At 43.7% G+C, this 21,852-nt stretch overlaps 1 protein-coding gene across 1 annotated transcript in view; it reads left to right on the forward strand.

The window, feature by feature from the left end:
* The window catches only part of NOB1 (NIN1 (RPN12) binding protein 1 homolog), a 58,342-nt gene that overhangs the window by 14,140 nt on the left and 22,350 nt on the right, over positions 1 to 21,852 (forward strand). The window contains exons 2-6 of the mRNA XM_086945609.1: positions 7,390 to 7,522; positions 8,682 to 8,815; positions 8,957 to 9,028; positions 11,921 to 12,052; positions 18,109 to 18,363. Coding sequence (XP_086801735.1) covers positions 7,390 to 7,522; positions 8,682 to 8,815; positions 8,957 to 9,028; positions 11,921 to 12,052; positions 18,109 to 18,363 — 726 coding nt within the window. The remainder of the gene's footprint in view (positions 1 to 7,389; positions 7,523 to 8,681; positions 8,816 to 8,956; positions 9,029 to 11,920; positions 12,053 to 18,108; positions 18,364 to 21,852) is intronic.

The following is a 21,852-nucleotide window of genomic DNA, read 5'->3' on the forward strand; positions in this document are numbered from 1 at the left end:
TAGCCCAAAGGGCATACTGCGTTTGTGATATGCTCCAAAGGGTGTAATAAAATAAGTAAGTGGTTTAAATAAATTGTTGAGTTCACAAAAAAATTTAGCTTTGTTTATCAAACTTAACATTTAGTTTTTCTGTCCACCCAAAATTTAGAATTTTGGTCCATAAGGTCTACACCTAATCTGATCTCATTGGAATTGTTTTTGTTGGCAATAACTATCGGGGCGAGCCACTTTTAAAACTTGAAATATAATTTGGCAATTTGCTAACCTTTTAACTTCATCGCCGCAATCACCCCTCTCACTCAGCCGAGTAGGCGCTGAGCTGCTACATGCCCACGGAGGCTGCCGGCCAAATTGAGTGGCCATCTTGGGGAGGTACGCAGGGTGGCGGGCTAGACTTTGTGATGCGCTCTGTGCCAGCATTAAAGAAGACTGGCATGCCTCCGCGCAGCGGATGCGCTGACGACGCGCCGAAGGAGGGCCAAAGGAAAGCCCGTCTGCACCCGTCCGATCCCAGACGCCACGGACCCTGCTCAAAACCATGTAATACCTACTCTCCCCACTCATTTATCATGTTCATCTGATTTTCTACTCCACATTAGAGCGGTAGAACTTGCCAACCAACGCTCAACCATTAGCTGACTAAAGACGTTCCCTGACCTACTGGGAGGTCCGGTGGCTTGCAGACATTGCTCTTTCCAGAGCAACCTGCGTATATCTCATGTGTTGCCAGCTCGACTTCAAAGATTCTTCTCCTCGGAGGACACATCTTATATTTTATGCAATGTGCGCTCTCTAGCCAAACGCCCTTTTGAAATCTGGGATACGATCACCTCTCATTCAGAGATCTACTTCCTTACGGAAACATCCCTCAAACTATCCCATCATAGACATTGCCATTCCAGAGAACTATAAATTCATCCATCTCGATCGGGTGGGGAAAATAGGAGGGGGAATAGCCATCGCTTTTAAAAACCATCTTAGCATATCCTGGATATCCACTCTAATAGACGAGAGCCTAGAAATAGGCATCTTTAAAGTTATTATATCCCCCACGGAAAGTTGGCTAGGAGCCTTAGTCTATCGGCCTCCTGGCCCAAGAGCAGATTTTGTGGACACACTAGCAGACTACATAGCGATTCATGTCCTTGCGTCTAATGCATTTCTGATGTTGGGGGAGTTTAACCTCCATTGCTAATCCCATACAACACAGGAGGTCAATCAACTCCTCGCAGATCTGGAGCAGCTAGGCCTCTCCCAAAGATTAAATGGTCCAACTCATCAGGCAGGCCACACCTTGGATTTAATTTTTTCCAATACTGACCGCTCGTATGTGATCCCCGTGGCCTCTCACCTGGACCGACCACTCCATGATCAAGTTCTCTACCCCCAACACCAGCCTTAAATCCACCACACAGATAGCGGCCAGAAAACAATCTTCCCGCAGGCCCTGGCATAAGTTGACGCCAGAGGCCTTCAACAAAGTATTTCATGCTGAGATACTAACACACGACTAAGACGCATCCATCATGCTGGACTCCTTTAATAAGGCTTTTGTAAAATCCTTAGACATGACTATCCCGATAAGTAACAATTCTAGACCAGTCGCCAACCGAAGCTCAGCAAAATGGTATTCCACTGAATTAAGGCAGGAAAAATCTTCCTGCAAACAACTAGAGAGACGTTAGTGAGCGAGTAAGTCCTCTCAAAACAGACGAATATACAAACTAGCCCTAGTATGCAAACAAACGCCTGTAAAATCCCAGGAACTTTGTGATTCCCTAGCCACTTTTTTTCAGGAGAAAATTTCAATCATCTACTCCAACTTCCCCCCACTTGATACGACACATCCACAAGCCCTGCCCTGCCCTGAAAGATGTACAAACAGGACAACCTGCTCACTTGATTGTTTTGCCCCTGCCACACTTGAAGAAATAACCAAAGCACTAAATGTGGCTAAATCAGGTTCCCCTATAGACCCATGTCCCCCTAAAATTATGACTCTCCTGTCCCACAGTTGTGCCCCGGCTATTAAAAAAATATTCAACCAGTCCATCCAATCGGGAATAATCCCTACTTCTTGGAAGAAAGCGTTTGTCCGTCCTATTTTTAAAAAAACCCTGGCAAACCCACAAGAGCTCGGCAATTACCGACCTATTTACGTGCTCCCACTGTTGGCCAAAATGCTGGAAATCATTGTCAACAGACAACTAAGTAGCTATCTGGAAACCAATACCATTTTGGACCCCTCGCAATCAGTGTTCCGCCCGGGCTTCAGCACGGAGACGTCCCTGCTAGCGTAACTGACTCCCTGAGGATGACTGTAGATGCTGGAGGATCAGCCATACTGATTCTTCTTGACCTCTCCGCGGCCTTTGATACCATCTCTCACATGAGGCTTGCGGAGAGGTTAACATCCTATGGCATCCAGGGCTTAGCCCTCAAATGGCTTCAAAACTTTCTGACGGACAGGTCCCAAACAGTCATCATGGGCCCTTTCCATTCGGACAAAATATCTCTGGACAAGGGTGTCCCACAAGGCTCCATTGGCTGAGGTAGTAGAAGCACTGGGTTTTGAAACTACCTACTACGCTGATGACACCCAGTTACTGTTTACCATCGGCCCAAATCCAGAGGCAGATAGGCTCCGTTTTCCCAAAGGCATACTAGCAATATCCAACTGGATGACAAATAATTGCCTCCAATTGAATCCCGGAAAAACGGAAGTAATGTTACTGGGAAAGGCCTCTGCTGTTTGGTCCAACGAATGGTGGCCTTCGCAGTTGGGCGTCCCACCGTCCCAAGACAGTGTCAAAAACCTGGGCGTAAAACTAGATCGCTCACTATCAATGCAGGATCACGTAGCAGCCACCACAGGTTCTTGCTATTATAGCCTCCGATTACTCCGGAAAATCCTCCCATACATACCAACAGACCATTGCAGAACGTTGGTCCAAGCGATGGTGATCAGTCGTTTGGACTACGGGAACACCCTATTTGCTGAGGTGGGGGTAACACTTCTAAACAAACTGCAGATCATTCAAAACACCCCCGCCAGAATGATCTTAAATTGCCTGCAGGCCCTCCATCATTGCCTCTGTTAAAAGCCCTACTCTGGCTACCGATAAAAAAAAAATCCATCTTTAAAATATGTTGTCTGTCCTTTAATGCCTTAAACGGACGTGGCCCTCAATATTTTACAAAAGAAATTGAACAAATACATCCCTGGACGTCTGTTGCGATCCGGCTTAGCGTGGTTGCTCAGCATACCTCGCATCCGTCTCAAACGCACGGGAGGGATGGCCTTTTCATATCTAGCCCCCAAGTACTGGAACAATCTGCCTAAATCTCTGAGGAATACCCCGGTATACGCAACCTTCAGGAAACAATTAAAAGCTTTCCTTTACTAATATTTCACTTCAGCTCAGTTTTCGTTATCAGTGATGTTTCTCTAGGCAGCGCCGAGATGCTCCAGGGTGATTTGTGCGCTATATAAGAGCAGATAACATAACATAACTTTTTATACCTCCAGTTGCAGGTCATATGTGTAGATAGATTAGAGGGCATGGATATTATGCCACAAGACAGGAAGTGCAGAATAAACAGAAGGAGGACAATCTCTACATCTGCCAATGTCCTGGTAGAGATGCAATGCGGTCGAATTTGCAAGGAGGAAATTGAAAACAAGGCTGAATAGCTTAAATTACCACCAATCTTCCTGAGTCAATGGCTGGCTGTCAGCTGGACAATGAGCAAGTGTAGTAGCGTCCTGTACAGCAACCACTGTCGATACAGAGTGAACCAGCGCGGCCTGACACCCGGGGAACTTGAAACGGCAGCAGTCAACACCCACCTGACAAAAAGGCTTTAGTGGCACCAGGAAGCAATAGAAACACCCAAACACCTCCTGCAGCTGAAACCTCCACCTCCGAACAGAAGGCACAGCAGACTAGGAAGCGTCCTAGTTCCTCAGCAATCGCCAACTCCTCAAGATCTACCATAACTCTAACTTCAGCGCAAAGAAAACTGCTCACTTCAGCACAGGGGGCTATGACTCGGTGCTGAGGTTAACAGCAGCAACTGGGATCATATGCAAGATTTAGTTGGGTTCCTCACTCTGCTCCACTCACCTCGGCTTACTTCAGCGCAGAGGGTTACAGCTTCAGTCGTGCTTCTCAGACTCCGCATAGCAAAGCAACAATGCAGCTCACCTGGAGATGTATATATCGATCCTCTGCACAGCTACTTCCAGCTCTGCCAAAAATGTTATGAAGCGACAAATGACCTCCGCTGGCGAACGAAGACTAAAGTTCCTCATGGCGGCATACAGCTGTGTAAATCAATCAATCAATCAATCAATCACAGACATTTATATAGCGCACTACTTACCCGGAGGGTCTCAAGGCGCTAGGGGGGTGGGGGGGGTGCTGCTACTGCTCGAACAGACAGGTCTTGAGCTTCTTCCTGAAGGAGAGGTGGTCTTGGGTCAGGCGCAGGTCCGTCGGAAGGGAGTTCCAAGTCTTGGTGGCCAGGTAGGAGAAGGACCTTCCTCCTGCTGTCGTTCTCCGGATGCGGGGGACGGCGGCGAGGGCGTGGCTGGCTGATCGGAGACGTCGTTTGGGAACGTGGAAGTTGATGCGGTTGTTGAGGTAGCTGGGGCCTTGATCGTGTAGGGCTTTGTGTGCGTGGGTGAGGAGGCGGAAGGTGATTCTTTTGTTGACGGGGAGCCAGTGCAGGTCTCTCAGATGTCCGGAGATGTGGCTGTGTCGTGGGATGTCGAGGATGAGTCTGGCTGAGGCGTTCTGGATTTGCTGGAGTCTCTTCTGGAGCTTGGCGGTGGTTCCGGCGTAGAGGGCGTTGCCGTAGTCCAGTCGGCTGGTGACGAGGGCCTGGGTGACCGTCTTCCTTGTCTCGGTGGGGATCCATTGGAAGATCTTCCATAGCATGCGCAGGGTGTTGAAGCATGACGAGGAGACGGCGTTGACTTGTCTGGTCATGGTGAGGGAGGAGTCCAGGATGAAGCCCAGGTTGCGTGCGTGGTCTGTCGGTTTGGGTGCGCTGCCCAGGGCGGGGGGCCACCAGGAGTCGTCCCAGGCGGAGGGCGAGGAACCCAGGATGAGGACTTCCGTCTTGTCTGAGTTCAGTTTCAGGCGGCTGGTCGTCATCCACTCGGCTACGTCTTTCATCCCTTCGTGAAGGTTGGCTCTGGCGGCGGCGGGGTCGTTGGTCAGGGAGAGGATCAGCTGGGTGTCGTCAGCGTAGGAGATGATGTTGAGGTTGTGTTGGCGTGCGATGGCTGCGAGGGGGCTCATGTAGACATTGAAGAGGGTGGGGCTCAGCGAGGATCCTTGAGGGACGCCGCAGATGACTTCGGTGGCCTCTGACTTGTACGGTGGTAGGCGGACTCTCTGTGTTCTTCCGTTGAGGAAGGAGATGATCCATTCCAGTGCTTTCTCCTGGATTCCGACGTTGCTGAGGCGCCGCACTAGGGTGCGGTGGCAGACAGTGTCGAAAGCCGCGGAGAGGTCTAGGAGGATGAGGGCCGCTGTTTCTCCGTTGTCCATCAGGGCTCGGATGTCATCGGTGGCAGCGATGAGGGCGGTCTCGGTGCTGTGGTTAGCTCGGAAGCCAGACTGCGAGGGGTCGAGGGATCCATTCGTCTCGAGGAAGGCGGCCAGCTGCTTGTTGACAGTCTTCTCAATGACTTTGGCTGGGAACGGGAGGAGCGAGATGGGGCGGTAATTCTTGAGTTCGGTGGGGTCCGCCGTAGGTTTCTTTAGTAAGGCGCTGAGTTCGGCGTGCTTCCAGCTCTCCGGGAAGGTGGCGGTGTCGAAGGAGGTGTTGATGATGTCCCGCAGGTGGGGTGCGATGACCGCGTCAGCCTTGTTGAAGACGTGGTGAGGGCAGGGGTCGGTCGGAGATCCGGAGTGGATGGAGTTCATCATGTGGATGGTGTCTTCGGTGCTGATCGGAGTCCAGGTGCGGAGGGTGGTGGTGGAGGGTGGTGGTTCGGTTGTGGAGTGCGTCGGTTGAGTGCTGAAGCTGTTGTGTATGTCCGCGATCTTGTTGTGGAAGTAGGAGGCGAGGGAGTTGCAGAGGTCTTGCGATGGGGTGATGTCGTTGTTTCCGGCGTTGGAGAGCTCTTTCACGATGTTGAAGAGTTCCTTGCTGTTGTGTGCGCTGTTGTCCAGCCGGTCCTTGAATGCAGTTTTCTTAGTGGCGCGGATGAGTTGGTGGTGCTTCCGGGTGGCAAGCTTGAGGGCGGTCATGTTGTCCGGTGTTGGTTCCCTTCTCCAGGCTTTCTCGAGGGCTCGGCAGTTCTTCTTGGAGCTCTTGAGTTCGTCGGTGAACCAAGGGGCCTTCTTGCTGCCGGGTCTGCTAGGCGGGGTCCTCAGTGGGGCGAGTTCGTCCGCGCAGTTGATGATCCACTTCGTGAGGTTGTCGGCGGCCTGGCTGGGGTTCGCTGGGCTGGCGGGGGGGGTGCTGGCTCAGGGACGCGGCGAGCTGGTCGGCTGTGATCTTGTTCCAGCTTCTTCGAGCAACCGGTTGCTGGTGGTGGATCGTCGTTCTTCTGAAGGTGAAGTGGACGCAGCTGTGGTCCGTCCAGTGGAGTCCAGTGGCGTGGCTGAAGGCGATGTGTTTGCTGGATGAGAAGATGGCGTCGAGTGTGTGTCCGGCGAGGTGGGTGGGGGTGGATACCAGCTGCTTGAGTCCGAGGTTGTCGAGCAGGGTGATGGTGTTGCGGTCGTTGTTGTTCTCCAGGTGGAAGTTGAGGTCCCCCAGGAGGATGTAGTCGGCGGAGGGGAGGGCATGTGGGCAGCTGATTCCTGCAGTCCAAAGCTCTCCAACTACCCAGTTCTCTAAAAAGAGAAAACGGTCATCCGGGAGATAACACTGACTGTCACTGGGCCTCAACAAGGACCGAATTGTTCTCAGAAATTTCAGCATCAATGCATCATGAGTGGCGAGATACACTCACAGAGGTGAAGACAATGTGTTGTCTCCTCCACAGCATCCCGTGATAGTTGCCAAATGGAAAAGAAGATTCCACGAAGAGGTACGGCTCTTTATTAACTTGTATACAAGATATCCTCAAACAGTGACTCCAGTCTCACCACACAGGGCAGATTTGACAGACCATGAGCATTCTAAATCCACTCCCAAGGAATGTTCCAACTGCAAGTGGTAAAAAGGGGGGAAAAGGAAGATACCAAGGGAAAGAAAGAGGGAAGCGTAATAAATATAAGATATGGCAATTGGTAATGCTTAAGGTAAATCACGTCATCCCTCTACTCCTTATTTTAACCAAATGTATATTGTTACTCAATGTTTTTTTCATGGCATTTTATTTCTTTCTCTGAATAATGTTCTCTGAATATGTTTGCCTTTTAGGAAATTGGTAAAAATATTTACACCATCAAGGATGTGGTCAGCGAAATACGTGACAAAGAAACTAAAAGACGTCTTGCTGTCTTGCCATATGAACTCCATTTTAAAGAGCCGCTGCCGGAGAATGTAAAATTAGGTGGATTCTTTTACTCTGAGTTGTATTTTTCTTTCCCCTTTTTGCTAGTCCTATCTTCGCTTTCTTATTTGTGATTTATCTTGTTTTGCTGATAATATCCAATAGCAAAATACATTTTGATATTAATCCCAATTCCCTGCTAAAACGTTTTTTCTAATTGTCCAGCAGGTAAATATGACCAGGTTGTTGTACAGCCAACTAAGATTTTAAGCCTTACACATACAGTGTTGAGAGACCAAACGTTTTAGTTTTGCAGAGAGGCAAGAGTTGATTGGGTAGATGGGTTGGATAAAATGTTAAAAAAGATGTGGAGAGTAAAGGAACATACAAGATAATATAGCAAGGCAGTAAATGGGATTGGAAAGGACAGTGAAGATAGATAAAGATGTAACAAAGCTTGAGAGTACAAGGAAATGAAGGTGTGTGCGTATAGCGGAAGAGGACATCTGATACGAACAGAAAACCGTAGGAGGAATGTAAACTCAGAGCTTTGATATGAGGTACGGAGTAAAGGAAAATGAATAAGAATCTGAGTAGGTAAGTAAAGAGCAAAGGGAGAATTTGTTGAAGGCAGTTAGAGAATACAAGTCAAATTGGAAAAGGAACGTTGATAGTAAGAGTTGGAGAAAGAGACGATGTGAAAGCTAGAGAAGAGTTAAGATAAATGGGGCGAGGAAGGTAGAGGATAATATGAAAAAGACGGTACAGCTGCGGAAAACTGCAGACCAGGGTAGGTAGTGATAGAAAATTGGTTATGGTGCAGAGTCCAGGAAGGTAGGCAGGGAAGATTGGTTGTGGGTAAAGGAAAGTAGGCAGTAGGGGGTAAGGACGAAAGAGGTGGAGGCAGGTAAAAAAATAAGACAAGGAAAGATAAAGTAATGTAGAGTGTGAAGGGAAATGAGTGGGAAAAGGTAGTGGGCCATTGGAAAAAGAAAGTAATATGATGAAGTAGATAGAGTGAAGAACACTGTAAGGAATTACATTAATTACTGAAGGGCTGTTATCACTTCTCTTTGAAGTGACATTTTAAACAAATTGTGATTTTCTTTTATTTGGGGTGCATGTCTTTAAGAAATAACCTTACAAATCGTAATTTTTTTTGTATGCAGCAGTTGTTAGACTTTCCATAGCAAACATGAATATCTTTGTTTCCCCACAGTGACAGAGTTTGCAAAGAAGACAGGTGACTATCCCAGCCTTTCAGCCACTGATCTGAAAGTGCTGGCCTTGGCTTACCAACTGGTGGCTGAACATATTGGTGTTGATCATCTGAGACAAGAACCAGAACAGAAGGTGAGGCAGTGGAGTAAAAAACATCTCAGCTGAAAATGTTTCCCTATATTCACTGCTTGGAAAAGGATCTGTACACTAATTGCAGTTTCCTGCACAGCATTTTCAGTTGCCTTGTAACAACACACTCATTTTTGTTTGCAGATTACAGTGACTTCAACAGTTCAACATCCAGAGGCCCCTGTGAACCTGGCTGGCTTTCACCTCCCTTCCAAGGTAGCAACATTTAGATGTTATTTTTACATTTTGTGTTTATTCACCCTTTTTTCCTTAATTTTTAGTCTTGTGTGAGAATGCCTCAGATCTTGCAAATTTGTGCCTGTGACTTTACCGTGAAAACAAAACTCCGTTGTTGGGTCAAACTGTTGGTCATATTTAAGTTTTTTGTATTTTGAGTTTATCCTTAAAAGTAGTATATTTGCTTTTGGAATGAAATCCCTAGGAATGAACAAAAATATCCTCCTTTTCTCTTACCTTGGGTAAATGGCCTTTTCAGCAGGGGTGTAGAATTTATTAAAATATCTGCTTGTCCATGGGGTAGGTTGCTTCATAAATCTACTTGTCCTGTAACAAAATCCACTTGTCCCTTTGGTGCCATGTAGTGCAGCAACACATTATGGCAGCAATCTCATTATATAAGAGCTGTTATATAGTTTCTCTGACTATGCCAGGGCTCATACCATAGTAGTGTTTGAATACTAGCAATCCCTTTATGTTGCCACGTTTCTGCAGATCTACATACTGGAACTGAAGGTAGTGGTAAGCAATAGTTCCAGGGTTAGAATGCCCTTTTGAGTCTATGCAAACCTACTAACTTGCATGTTTGAAGGGTTTTCAACAACTCTTCCCCAATCTTTTCTAATACTGAGAAATGTTGGAAATTTACTCCTGATAATGGCAGGCTTAAATCGTCTTCCAGAGTTGGGGGAAAAAAGTGGTTGGAGGGAAAATGAACTTGCGAACACTCAGGTTTTCACATGAGCAAAACTACACATGCATATTTGTTCATGCTAAAATGCAGTTCACAAATATTTTTTAGGAGTACAATTTCTTGCTCTACTTCTGTAAATTCTTGTGAATGTACGAAAGCCATGTAGCCAAAAGACTATCAACAAAACCTTCAAGAGAAAAACCAATACTAAAACTTAGTTATAATGCAGTAAGTGACATATCCACGCACAAATATCTGCGCAGAAGGTGGAAAGTCACATAATGGCAAAGCATTATGAAAATCAAAAATAGAATGACCAATAAACAACAGTACAGTAAAACAATAAACAGTATAAAAAGTATATCACATTGATAATACAGTTTTAAAAAGGTGATGATTCATTCCGGGGACGACTTCGCACCCGAAATCCATCTCAAATGCAGGAACCATCTAGAATTCACACTGACATGCCATATACTTGAAACGTTAATAAAAGTCAGTTGAAAGTAATTCAGGAAAGAAAACCAAGCAAGGAAGATGGGAGCAAACTGACATATGTGATATGAACAGCAAAGCGTTCTGGTAATAAAATGGTAACCACATTTTCAGCTTAAAATATTTAAATAACTTAGTAGCTTGACAGAAAGAGCACATTTAAGCCGAGCATCCTTGATTTACCCAAACGATGGAAACGTCATTCCAGCAAATCCATAGTTAGCGTGCATGAAGAATATTGAAACTGACTTCAAATCCGTGTTGAAGGTCAAGAAGGTGTTGGTAAAGAAATATTGATGTAAAAACTCTTCAAGGGTAAACGCTGCAGTGAAGAATCATCGAAGGAAAACATCAATAATGTAACGCTGGACTCCGGTGCCAACTCAAAATGGAGTCACATTTACGACGTCCAAACCGGGTGGCTCAGGTAGGAAGACACTCCAGGAATTGTCATGCAGCTGGGGTGATGCAGAAGGAATTCGTCACACATGCAGGAACATTGAAGCAACGTAAATAATAGGTAAGGCTGTGCGCCGTGTAGAGCTCGTGAGCACATTTGAAAAATGACAGATGCCATTATTTAAACTACCGCATGGCGGTTAAAACGCTCACTGTTATCAAATCTTATCTGGGCTCCTAAAAATATCAAAATTAATCACCAAGAACGCTTGAAGATGGTCCCACAATGTCAATTAAAACACACGCATGTTGAAGTGAAATGCACTTAAAAGTCGGAAAGATAAAACACACTGCCAGATGAGCCCTCTGCCAAATAGCTTTGCCACGTACAGCTCGTTCCTCATACTCAGCAATTAAGTATACTAGTGAAGACAACAAACATAGCTGAGAGGAATACAGTTCTCCTGTCGACCACAGGGAAAAAGTAAAGATGAACTTTAGGCTGAGAGGAACACAGAAAATTTCAAACTTGCAACTGAATATGGCGAATTTTAATTGCAGGAGCAGGAAAGTATGGACATCCGTTCAGAGCTTGCAGGCAGGTAGCAGAAAAAGGCAGGCAGGTAGCAGAAAAAGGAAGGCAGGTAGCAGAAAAAGGAAGGCAGCAGCAGAACAGCAGGCAGTGAAATGAAATGCAGCAGGGACTGGCACGTTTGGGAAGTGGGTGACCGGTGAAGTGGTCCTGGTGGGACTCTCAGGGGTGCCAGTATGTTTTTAGGAGCATAGTAGTAGTTGTAAATTAAACAGTTCATTACCTTAGTTACTTCAGGTTTAAAATTTCAGGAGTCCTTCAGAAGACACATGTAGGTTCTTTAAAACGTCGCCATATGTAATGATGCAAATTAAGTCCATTGATGCCAAGGTATAGATGAGGATGGTATTTATTGAAGATGGTAATAATCAAATAATCAAGTCCTGTAGATTATAGTGCGAGCCCCAACAGTGCAGCTCCCTTGCTTCTCAGCCCATACTCCCAACTGATACTCATCCTCCAAGCATCCCAAACATTCCATTACATCACATGCACCAGCATTCCACAACTCATCCACTCTGGCTGAGCAACAAGGCAGGGAAGTAGGAAAGATGCATGGCACCAAATACAAGATACCACACACTTCATTCCTCAGAAGCCTTCTGTTGTGGGGTTCTGTGTTATGCATTTTTGTTTTCCTAAGTGGTGTTTGAGCCAGACAAAAACCTGAAGTACTCCTCTTATTTCCTAGCCGAAAACAGAATCTCCCTCACTGTTGGGAAAGGACCAGAGGTTTGCTGGACCAGAAAATCCCGAATTTGGATCTTTCATATTCTGGAGAGACCCTCTCCCCAGCATCGAAGAGGATCTACAGGAGTTGCTGGTATGAGTTGAAACTGAAATGTGTTGCCCTGACTGCAGCATTGGGAGTAGTGATAGTTAAGAATTGAACAAAAACCCTCGGAAGGCATTTAAGGCATTTAAATAAACTATGTTGATATTTTGTTCATGGCAGTCAAACCATTTCATTGTTTTTCATTGTTTTTATGTATCACACTTGGATCCACTCTCCAGTGACTGCGGAAAATGATACTTTAACTTCCAGTGCTTTACAAATGTCAGCTGTGATTAGAGCCTCTGCTACACTCCACTCTAGATGTCTTTGCAGATTGTCTTTTCTTTCTTTGCTTTCCACCATTGAAGCCAGTGTGAAAACTACCAGTTAGGTTTGAAATTAAGCACATTGTTGTCTTTAGCAGGTATGCACAACAAAGGTAGAGGGTGGCTCCCAGATTTTACATGGCAGCCAGTGACCATGTACATACCATCCATGGAGTTTCATTGTTTGTAAATTTACTTTACATCGTTGTTCCGAAAATCTAGCAATGAACCCAGAAACCCTTGGTCTGTTGGGTGACTTGTGACAGCCGGAAACTGCTAACTCAGAACAGGCTTCTAAAGTATTCTAATTTGCTCCACTATGCAAGGCCATCAAAAGTAAACGAGACACCTCACATATGGAAAGGAAATTATTTTACAGATAGAAGAATAGATTCACTACATCTGTACGGTAACCTACTGGGGACAACATGAAGGGTATGTCCTGGATTCCTGTTAACATTGTGTCAACAAGAACATAGATGTGCGAAAGAAGTCTTACAACAGAACATCGCACACCCACCAAACAGAGATTGGGTAGGACTTAAAGTGGCTGTTGTGAGCACAACAGCACCCAACACACTAGCACAACCTCCTGCATTTAGCATACATCTGTGCAACCAATGCAGTGTAGACGTGCCATATAGTTTGGTGTCAACGTGCCTCCCTAACCTTTCCACTAAGTATCGGACATGAACATCCAACACAACATCCTAATCAGGATAGATCTCAACATAACCATTCCCAGGTTTAACCAACTATGTCATCAACCTGCCGATTAGATTTGTAGAAGGGTCTATACCCAATGTGTTAGGTTCACCCAAATCGATACAAAAGGGGATGATGGACGGAGCGTTTGAGCAAATCAAACACTCACCCCCAGTCAAATGATCTGGGTTTAATCCATCTAAGTCTAGAGAAAATCCCTGGAATAGTACTAGAGATTGCTGTCTACAGAGGACAGATATACTAATATGTCCACAACACCCATAGGCCCATTATTAGGGGACACACCAACAACCAAAGTATGACGTTTACGATCTTTTATTAAAATAAAAATATGGTATTAAATTTCAGAAAAAATCAATTCTTCTGAAAACATACAATTCTTCTGGGAAAATACAATGTCAACAATGTAAATTACATTTCATACTAATATAAATTATTAAAAAGACACATAAATAACATATTCTAAGTTTTTAAAAAGAAAATTACATAAGGATCTAAACGCGGAACATATTAAATACAGTACAATGATATCAGTAACACAAAATATACAAAACAAAAACCCCACTGGTAATACTCGCTCGAATTTTGTATCAACTGATCTATGGGATCCAATAGCCTTATTAAGTTTGCATTTTTATACCACCATTATTAAATTTACATACAGTTGGTATTTTCTAGGCTTTGTTGGATTCTCAATTTGTTCAGTGCGTCGACGCGTTTCGGTGTTAATACCCTGGATACGGTCACACCTTCCTCAGGACAGTTAATATTGGGGTCCTCAGTTTCGCAAAAAAAGTTTCTTTTTGTGTATTAAAGAGATATCTATCATTATGGTACACCAGAGATTTTGAATTATGTACTAAGCATTAGCATCTGCAATTCCATCCTGACACAATTTTTTTCTTTACATGTCATAAGAAAATTCATATATATCATTAGTTTTACTGTGAATTTACATACTCCTCACTGTGGGTCGGTCTCGCACCTCAGGTAAATCACTATGGTCTCCACATTTTGCTATGTAAATATCACCAAAAAGCGAAATTGCGAGATTGCAAACAATTTCTATGTTGGCATTACCGACATGTGTCGTGCTGATGAATTAATACAACTTCACATTAAAACACAACTTTATAAGCCTCCAAACCTCCGTAATACTTTGGTTAATGATATTTTTGGAAAGGGTATATATAGGGAAACCCCTTGATTCCTAGTATCTTTCTGGATAGTTGAAGGGCTCCACAGCTGATCTGAACTGGTTTTACTTAATAATTGATGTTGACAGCCAAAAGTCTTCTCACACTATGATAAAACAACATTTAGCATGATATTTGATTTTTTTGTTTTTGTTATTTTGTTCTTTGGTTAGATCATATATATTGCTAATCTTTAGGGATCTTGACGAAAAGGCACGATAGTGTACTTAAAGTCTCCCTTGGCAACCAGTTTCCCAGGATTCTGGAAATGTCTCTTTATGTTGCGAGTTATGGATCATTTTTATCTTTCAAACATAATTTATTATGACAATTACTTTTCGGCCTTATCTTGCTTTTTGTTCTAATTATTAGCACTTTTGCCTACTATCTGGCTTACCTTCTACTAGTGAGTTAAGCCTTTTCATTTATTCCATGTGTTAGTGACTATTCTTGTGGTGCCTTCCGCTCTTCGGATTCCACATATAAATACTTCACGGGTATCTGTTGTTTAGAAATGGGTATAAAGCTAACTTAATTTCTATTCATGTGAATTATACCCCACCCCAAGGTTCTTAGCATTTTGTTATTTGGCTTACCTTCTCTTTAGTTTGGAGACGATTTCCCGCACTTGTCCTTGGTTACAGGGGGTGGCTGTTTTGGGCGTTTATCAGCGGTTCCAAAACCGGATATGTTCTATGGAGAAGAGCAAGGTTGTAATAGCTCTACTCCTTTTGATATTATACATTATATTTCCTAATACCGGTAAACTTTTGAGGGAATACGCCAGAAAGCTACTCTCATGTTCGCCTATTTTAGTTAATTTATTTATGCTTCCTGGATTTAAGCTCGACATCTATATACTCATACTTGAGTCATAAAGCTCGCTCGTAGCATGACCTTATCTTTCTACTAGGTTCTTGGCTTTCAAGATTACCTTCAGGTTTAGTTAGGTATGTTCATTCCTTCCATTCTATTAGTATAACCCCCTTGTATTATCTGGTTCCCGTTTCGAATCTAATTGTTAAGTAAAAAACATTATATTGCCGATAACCTTACTACGCCTAACTGCGCCTGACGGATTCCACACTGTCTTAATTATATGAAGTTCCCAGGTTCCTGTAGACACACAGCCTACTTTTAGGGGTCGGGGTCTTACTAAAGACCATTCGGCAGTACCGACCTCACTCCTCTATCACCCCCAGGATTTTTTTACACTCACCTGCCGTCTTTACGCGCCGTGCTTCCCCTCCTGTATACCAGTATTACAAAGATGATCGGACTAGGAATTCTGCCTCTATTTAAACTGAAGACTGTAATATGGCTCAGCTGTGTTGTGCGCGGTAATCCTACGCTACCTTCTCGCGTATGCCTGCTGTTTTGTTAAAAGCACGCAAAACCGCGGCCATCTTTGAATGGGTTTGAAGACATGGTTCACGATGAATTTGAACCAGTCTATGGTATTAAATCTCTTTCATACTGACTACTCTATAGTATATCAATATTATAACTTCTATTTATTTAATGTCCCCCATATCCGCTATTGCTGACACAAACTGGCGTTTATAATTATTTATTTACTCGCACAATTTTCGCGCATGCGTGCTGTTGTTTATTAAAAGCACGCAAAACCGCGGCCATCTTTGAATGGGTTTGAGGTCCTGATTCACGATGAGTTTGAACCTGCCTTTGTTATTGAATCTCTTTCGTGCTGACTACTCTGTAGTATATCAATATTATACCTTCTATTTATTTAATATCGCCCATATCCGCTATTGCTGACACAAACTGGCGTTTATAATTATTTATTTACTCACATAATTTTAACAGATAGTGGAGGTAATTATTTAAATGTTAAAATGGGGTTTTGACAGACTACGGTATAATGTATGTATTATGCCTATGCTTTCTTAACGCTCATGTGTTCTGTTACGTGTTGGCAACCTCTATTTTGTGGCCATCTTTATAAGGTTGTGCTGTCGTGATACATGGAGAGCTTGTTCCACTTGATGTCATTAGGTCTATTTTGCGTTGGCTAGTATGTATGGAACAATTATTTATGCCTTCGTTCGGCTGATTTCCCCTTATCCAGTATTCAGACACCGTTTATTGTTTGTTAATTTTAACTTAGTGCATACACTTTTATAGCCAATTATAATTGTATAATGTACCTCTAAGTCTATGAACATTAAAGGGTATTGCTAGTCTATGTATGACAGGAGTTCTAATTTCGCCTGGATTAAAATTATTAATTTTTCTTATGTATATTAAATCAAAGAGTCCCAGTCCTCTCTTGTGTTCAAACCACTTTTAATGGTATTGAACTTTACCATGTACCACTGTTCTTGTTGTTTCCTTCTTTTTTTACTATCTCCCATTCTGGTCTGTTCTTTGATTTTCTCCACTATGACCCATCTAATATCCTTGTCTATGGGATTTTTTTCTCTCCAGTGGTTCACTAGTGGGGCATTTTCCTTGTTCAGTCTGATTGCTGATTTGTGTTCCCCTATTCTTACTCTAAGTTCTCTTCTGGTTTCCCCTATATATCCTAGGCCGCAGGGGCACAAAATCAAGTAGATCAAATTGAAGGGTATGTCCTGGATTCCTGTTAACATTGTTGTCAACCAGAACATAGATGTGCGAAAGAATTCTTACAACAGAACATCGCACACCCACCAAACCGAGATTGGGTAGGACTTAAAGTGGCTGTTGTGAGCACAACAGCACCCAACACACTAGCACAACCTCCTGCATTTAGCATACAGTGTAGACATGCCATATAGTTTGGTGTCAACGTGCTTCCCTAACCTTTCCACTGAGTATCGGACATGAACATCCAACACAACATCCTAATCAGGATAGATCTCAACATAACCATTCCCAGGTTTAACCAACTATGCCGTCAACCTGCAGATTAGATTTGTAGAAGGGTCTATACCCAATGTGTTTGGTTCACCCAAATCGATACAAAAGGGGATGATGGACGGAGCGTTTGAGCAAATCAAACACTCACCCCAAGTCAAATGATCTGGGTTTAATCCATCACCATTCTTTAGCTCACTCAGCCACCCCAGTTCAGACATGGCCATTTGCAAATCAGTCTGACCCTGTGCCTCATGGGAACAGTCCAGCCCGAACTGCCAAGCCATGTCTTCCCTGGACCGGAAACAAGCATCCTGGGACCGGTTTCGGTTTCATAATCCTCATCAGCCTGGCTATCTTGAATCCAGTGGCCAAGTGAGCAAGGGACTCACGTCTGAGGCACAGGGTCAGACTGATTTGCATATGGCCATGTCTGAACTGGGGTGGCGGAGTGAGCTAAATAACGGTGATGGATTAAACCCAGATCAGTTGACTGGAGGTGAGTGTTTGTATTGTCAACGCTCCGTCCATCATCCACTTTGGTTCACCCAACACAGCCCAAATAAGGAAGGTGATGCCTATCTAGACCTCAGAACTTGCGTTTAGTTTGCACACAAACAAACCTGCCAGGCAGTGTGCGAGACCGATATCTCCAGGATGGAAACATCCTTGCGAGACCTATTGCTGACCCTAACTCATTTATAATCTAACTAAGATATCTTTACAGTGCTAGCTACTTAACACAGCTCCGAATAGACATCAGGCTTTGGTCAGCCATGGAATCTGTTTGTGGTGTGAAAGGTACCAAACTCGATCAACGCTATGAAGCCATCTCAAAGGCAGAAGATTTGCAATACAAATACATAGGCCATGTCTTTTTCAGAGGATAATGAAGAATAAAAACTGATGGAAGGTGTAGATTGGAGAGGAGATATGATAAATGCTTCTATATGCACGAGTCCCTCTGGCATTTACCCTCTTTTCCGTCCATAAACAGAGCTCTCCAAGTGCAGCAGTGAGTGTGGCGATCCGCAGGGAGCCACAGGAAACAACCGATGACCTTGGCACAGTTCTGGATACAACAGGCACTGACAGCGAGGAAGAAGACAACGAGGAGGAGGAGGAGGAAGATGATGATGGGGGAGGATGGATCACTCCCAGTAACATTAAGCAGGTCCAGCAAGATATGAGATCTGGGGAACCACCCATAAATGTCAAGGTCGGCTGCCTCACTACTGACTTTGCTATGCAGGTAAATGGACCTTAATTATGAACGTCATTCGGGGAGATTACTGTTGAATGTGTTACCCTTGTTGGAAAGCCTTTTGGGAGCGTGGTTGTGACTTGAACAAAACTTGGATATATTTTTTTATTCTTTCTCCTATTTGTTGCATGTGATAAATGTGTACATTTGTATTTTGCAGCCTTGCTCAGTTGAACTCAAAGTAATAATGTTCTGTTGCTACCCCTAGTTTTACGTGTGAACTAGAAAGAAATGCTGCTTCTGCACAGAAAAGTACATTAACATTTCACCATTATACTAGATTTGTTTGTTGAAATGTGCCTGCAGAGAAGCCCAGTATATTACATATTTGCAGAATATTCATTCAGTAAAAACGACTGCTCCTATTCAAGATCTTAGTGACGTTCTGTACACCAAAAGGGGTAATATCTCACAATTCTAGGCCTGATAACTGGGGAATATGTTGAGTGGTCCTGGTCATTACATCTCATAGGCTGTGTAACCCTTTCACTGTAATGTTTTCTCTGTTTTCCCATACATTTTATGACAATTATTTATGTCATAAGGGCAGCGAAAGGGCTACAAAATGCTATCAAGCTATAATAAATACTACCTACTCTGGGAACTATTATTTGCTTACAGAGACATATCTCACAGCACGACTCGCAAGGATACACTTCACTTTGGTTACACTTCTCATTGTGTACAAGTACATTGATAAGGAGCTTTGAATCGGTTGAGTGTAGTGGTTATTTAAATTAAAACATGATTGTGAACAGCTATCAGATTGTCCCATCCTCCATCAAGGGTATTGTATTCTATAATACTATTAATGTAGTTTTTACTACCCCGCGTGGGGCTGCTGAAGCTCGAGAGCTAACGCCGATATCACTTTATACCATGCAGACTGTGTGGTTTGTAGAGTGTTGTCTTTGTTATAACCCTTTATAGGAAGGGTTTCCATGTTGTGCGATATAACCACTGAGATCTGGTTATTATGTTATGGGGTGTTGGCCATGTGATGAAGAAGTGTCAGAGAGAGAGCAAGAGGTAACTTATTGACCTGCGGTACACAGTCTGCTGGCAGCTTTGATCAACTTTATAATTCCACACAGGGATGTTTGGGGAATAGCTTTGGAGATCTGTCTGGTTGGATTGCATTAGAGTCAACTCTCATATCATGGTGATAAAAAGTGTAGTAGATGTATAACTGAGATCTGCAGGGTGGACTATGTTTGTCCTTCGGTTGTTAGTGTGTAAAAGACCGTACCAGTTATTACATCTCTTCTAGTAAGTATGCAATGGACAGTTGCTGTAGGCAGACAGGCGTATAACCCTGGATGAAAATTACATTTATAGTGGTTCTGACTTAAGTCTGAACATCCCGGTCCATATGATATAAATGTTCATTATGTAGCCTTGCTTGAAGTATGTTTCACTGTGGGGCATTGGAGTGCAGGATGATAGTGCGGTAAAAGACCAAAGGAGATAAACGGTCAGAGGCTAGACAGTAGGAGAGCATAATGTAATGTGCAGCTAGGGAGTACTATTTCTTTACTCTGCCGAATTGTCATGTCTGCTGTTGCATTCCGGGTGGTGTTCAGTTAGTACATTTTACATTGTGACTCTAGAACAGATGTAAGTGAGGGTCGTGTTACAAGTGTAACCTCGCAACTACAGAATCTTTATTGGTCACTCGCTGCTATAACTTAGCGATTTGAATCTCACAGATTTTTCACCTTGACAATGAAGAATCTGCCTTCCATTGTTCTCAGGTTAGTAAATCGAATAACATTCATGGTGTAACATTAGCACCTGGCTTTACAACACGATAGACAACAGTGTTGTATGAAGAACTATGTAAAAATAAGTTGTTACTATTATTGCTGGTCTAATTCTCTTGTCACCTAGTATCAATGACAAGAACAATGTCTCTTTCATGCCTTTTGAAGTTACCCCACTACCTGTGATATTCCCACCTCAACATTTTCAGCAAAAGCTGCTGTGGCATTGCTGTTGCTCATACGGGGAGGGCTGTGCACTAGAGACAGGCCGCCACCCTTACTGCAGTGCGCTCAGAGACCTTGGAATATCCATGTTAATGGCGTTGATAAGCAGGGTCAGAAGGAATGTGTGGTCCTTTGACAAAACCGTAATGTCCAGAATCCGTCTATAAGAGAGCGCACAGATGCTGTTCAGCAGACAGGACAATCATTACGATAGAAAAATGCAGTAATATATAGCTCCTCTACTTAGCCAACAAGAGGACATAAATCCAGTCAAGTGGGCCATCAGCAACGTCCCCTTCATGTTTTATCTACACACTTCAAGCTACAGTTTCAAATCAACCAGGGGCTCATATGCCAGGAGATCTACTTTTTGTGTCACCAGCCCCGCTAGTCCACCCATGTTTGGGGGCAACAGCTTCCATTGTGAGAATGAGGCTGTATCTAGTGAAAGTGGTATATCTGTGCCAGATTTCAACAGCCAGAGGATACCCAGCAGGGATAGGGACACCTAGTTAAGGGGCTAGCCCACATAGGGACCTGTGATTGCCAGGAGAAGCAATAAGATATTTGTCGCACTCTGCCTATGAGCTTATTATGTTCTGTTCATGTTCCTTCTTACCTTTTTTTCTTTTTTTGCACATAGGTTCCCCTTTACATACAATGATGTAGTACTGGAGGCCAAAATGTAGATGTTAGTATTGTGTAGTCAGTGAAGGCGTTATGCTTCTCATTGTGCTGTGAGCCCACGCTTGCTTATTTTTAAAAAAATAATAATAATAATAATAAACATTGACCACTTACCTTTTCCTCTGGTTCTCTTCCTCCATCATGTAACGAGTCACTGTCGTCATCTTCTGGGCCACCCGATCTCATGAGTAGACCCATTGATGGTTGCTGTGTTGTGCAAAATGGCTCAGGGTGCAATAGGTTTGCAGCTTGTTGTAGAGTCCTGCAGGAATTCTACTCTGAAGACATCAGAATCCCGAGTCGGGGATTTCAAAGACCCTATCTGATAACAAGCTCCATTGAACATTCAAAATCTAGCGCTGATGTGGGTAAAAAATGGTGCCCTAATACTTGGACACATGGCAAATGTACCTAAATGAAAAACCCATCTGGTTAGTCTTGGCACCCGTCATTTTTTGTGTTGTACATATCCAGAGTCTTTTTTTTTTCCCCCCAGCACCTGCACATAATTTTACTTTTGTACGTAAGGCCATAAATGACCACAAAAATAAATGGATGTAGCTTCGCAATGAGGTACAACAATAACTGGGCCATGAACAGTGACCGCACTTGCATGTACAAATGTCAAGATGTTCATGCATAAGGGAGCCTACCATAGAGATGTTTATTATGGCTGCTTCCTTGAAGGCCTCTGCTTCTGAATTCAGTTAGAGGCGGACAGGCTGTTCGTGGACTCCTGGGACTTATGGGACTGTGTACAGGAGAAATTATGTGGTGGGTGATACTATCAATTTCAATTTTC

Source organism: Lissotriton vulgaris, chromosome 12 (genome assembly GCF_964263255.1).
Source record: "Lissotriton vulgaris chromosome 12, aLisVul1.2, whole genome shotgun sequence".
NCBI lineage: Eukaryota > Metazoa > Chordata > Amphibia > Caudata > Salamandridae > Lissotriton > Lissotriton vulgaris.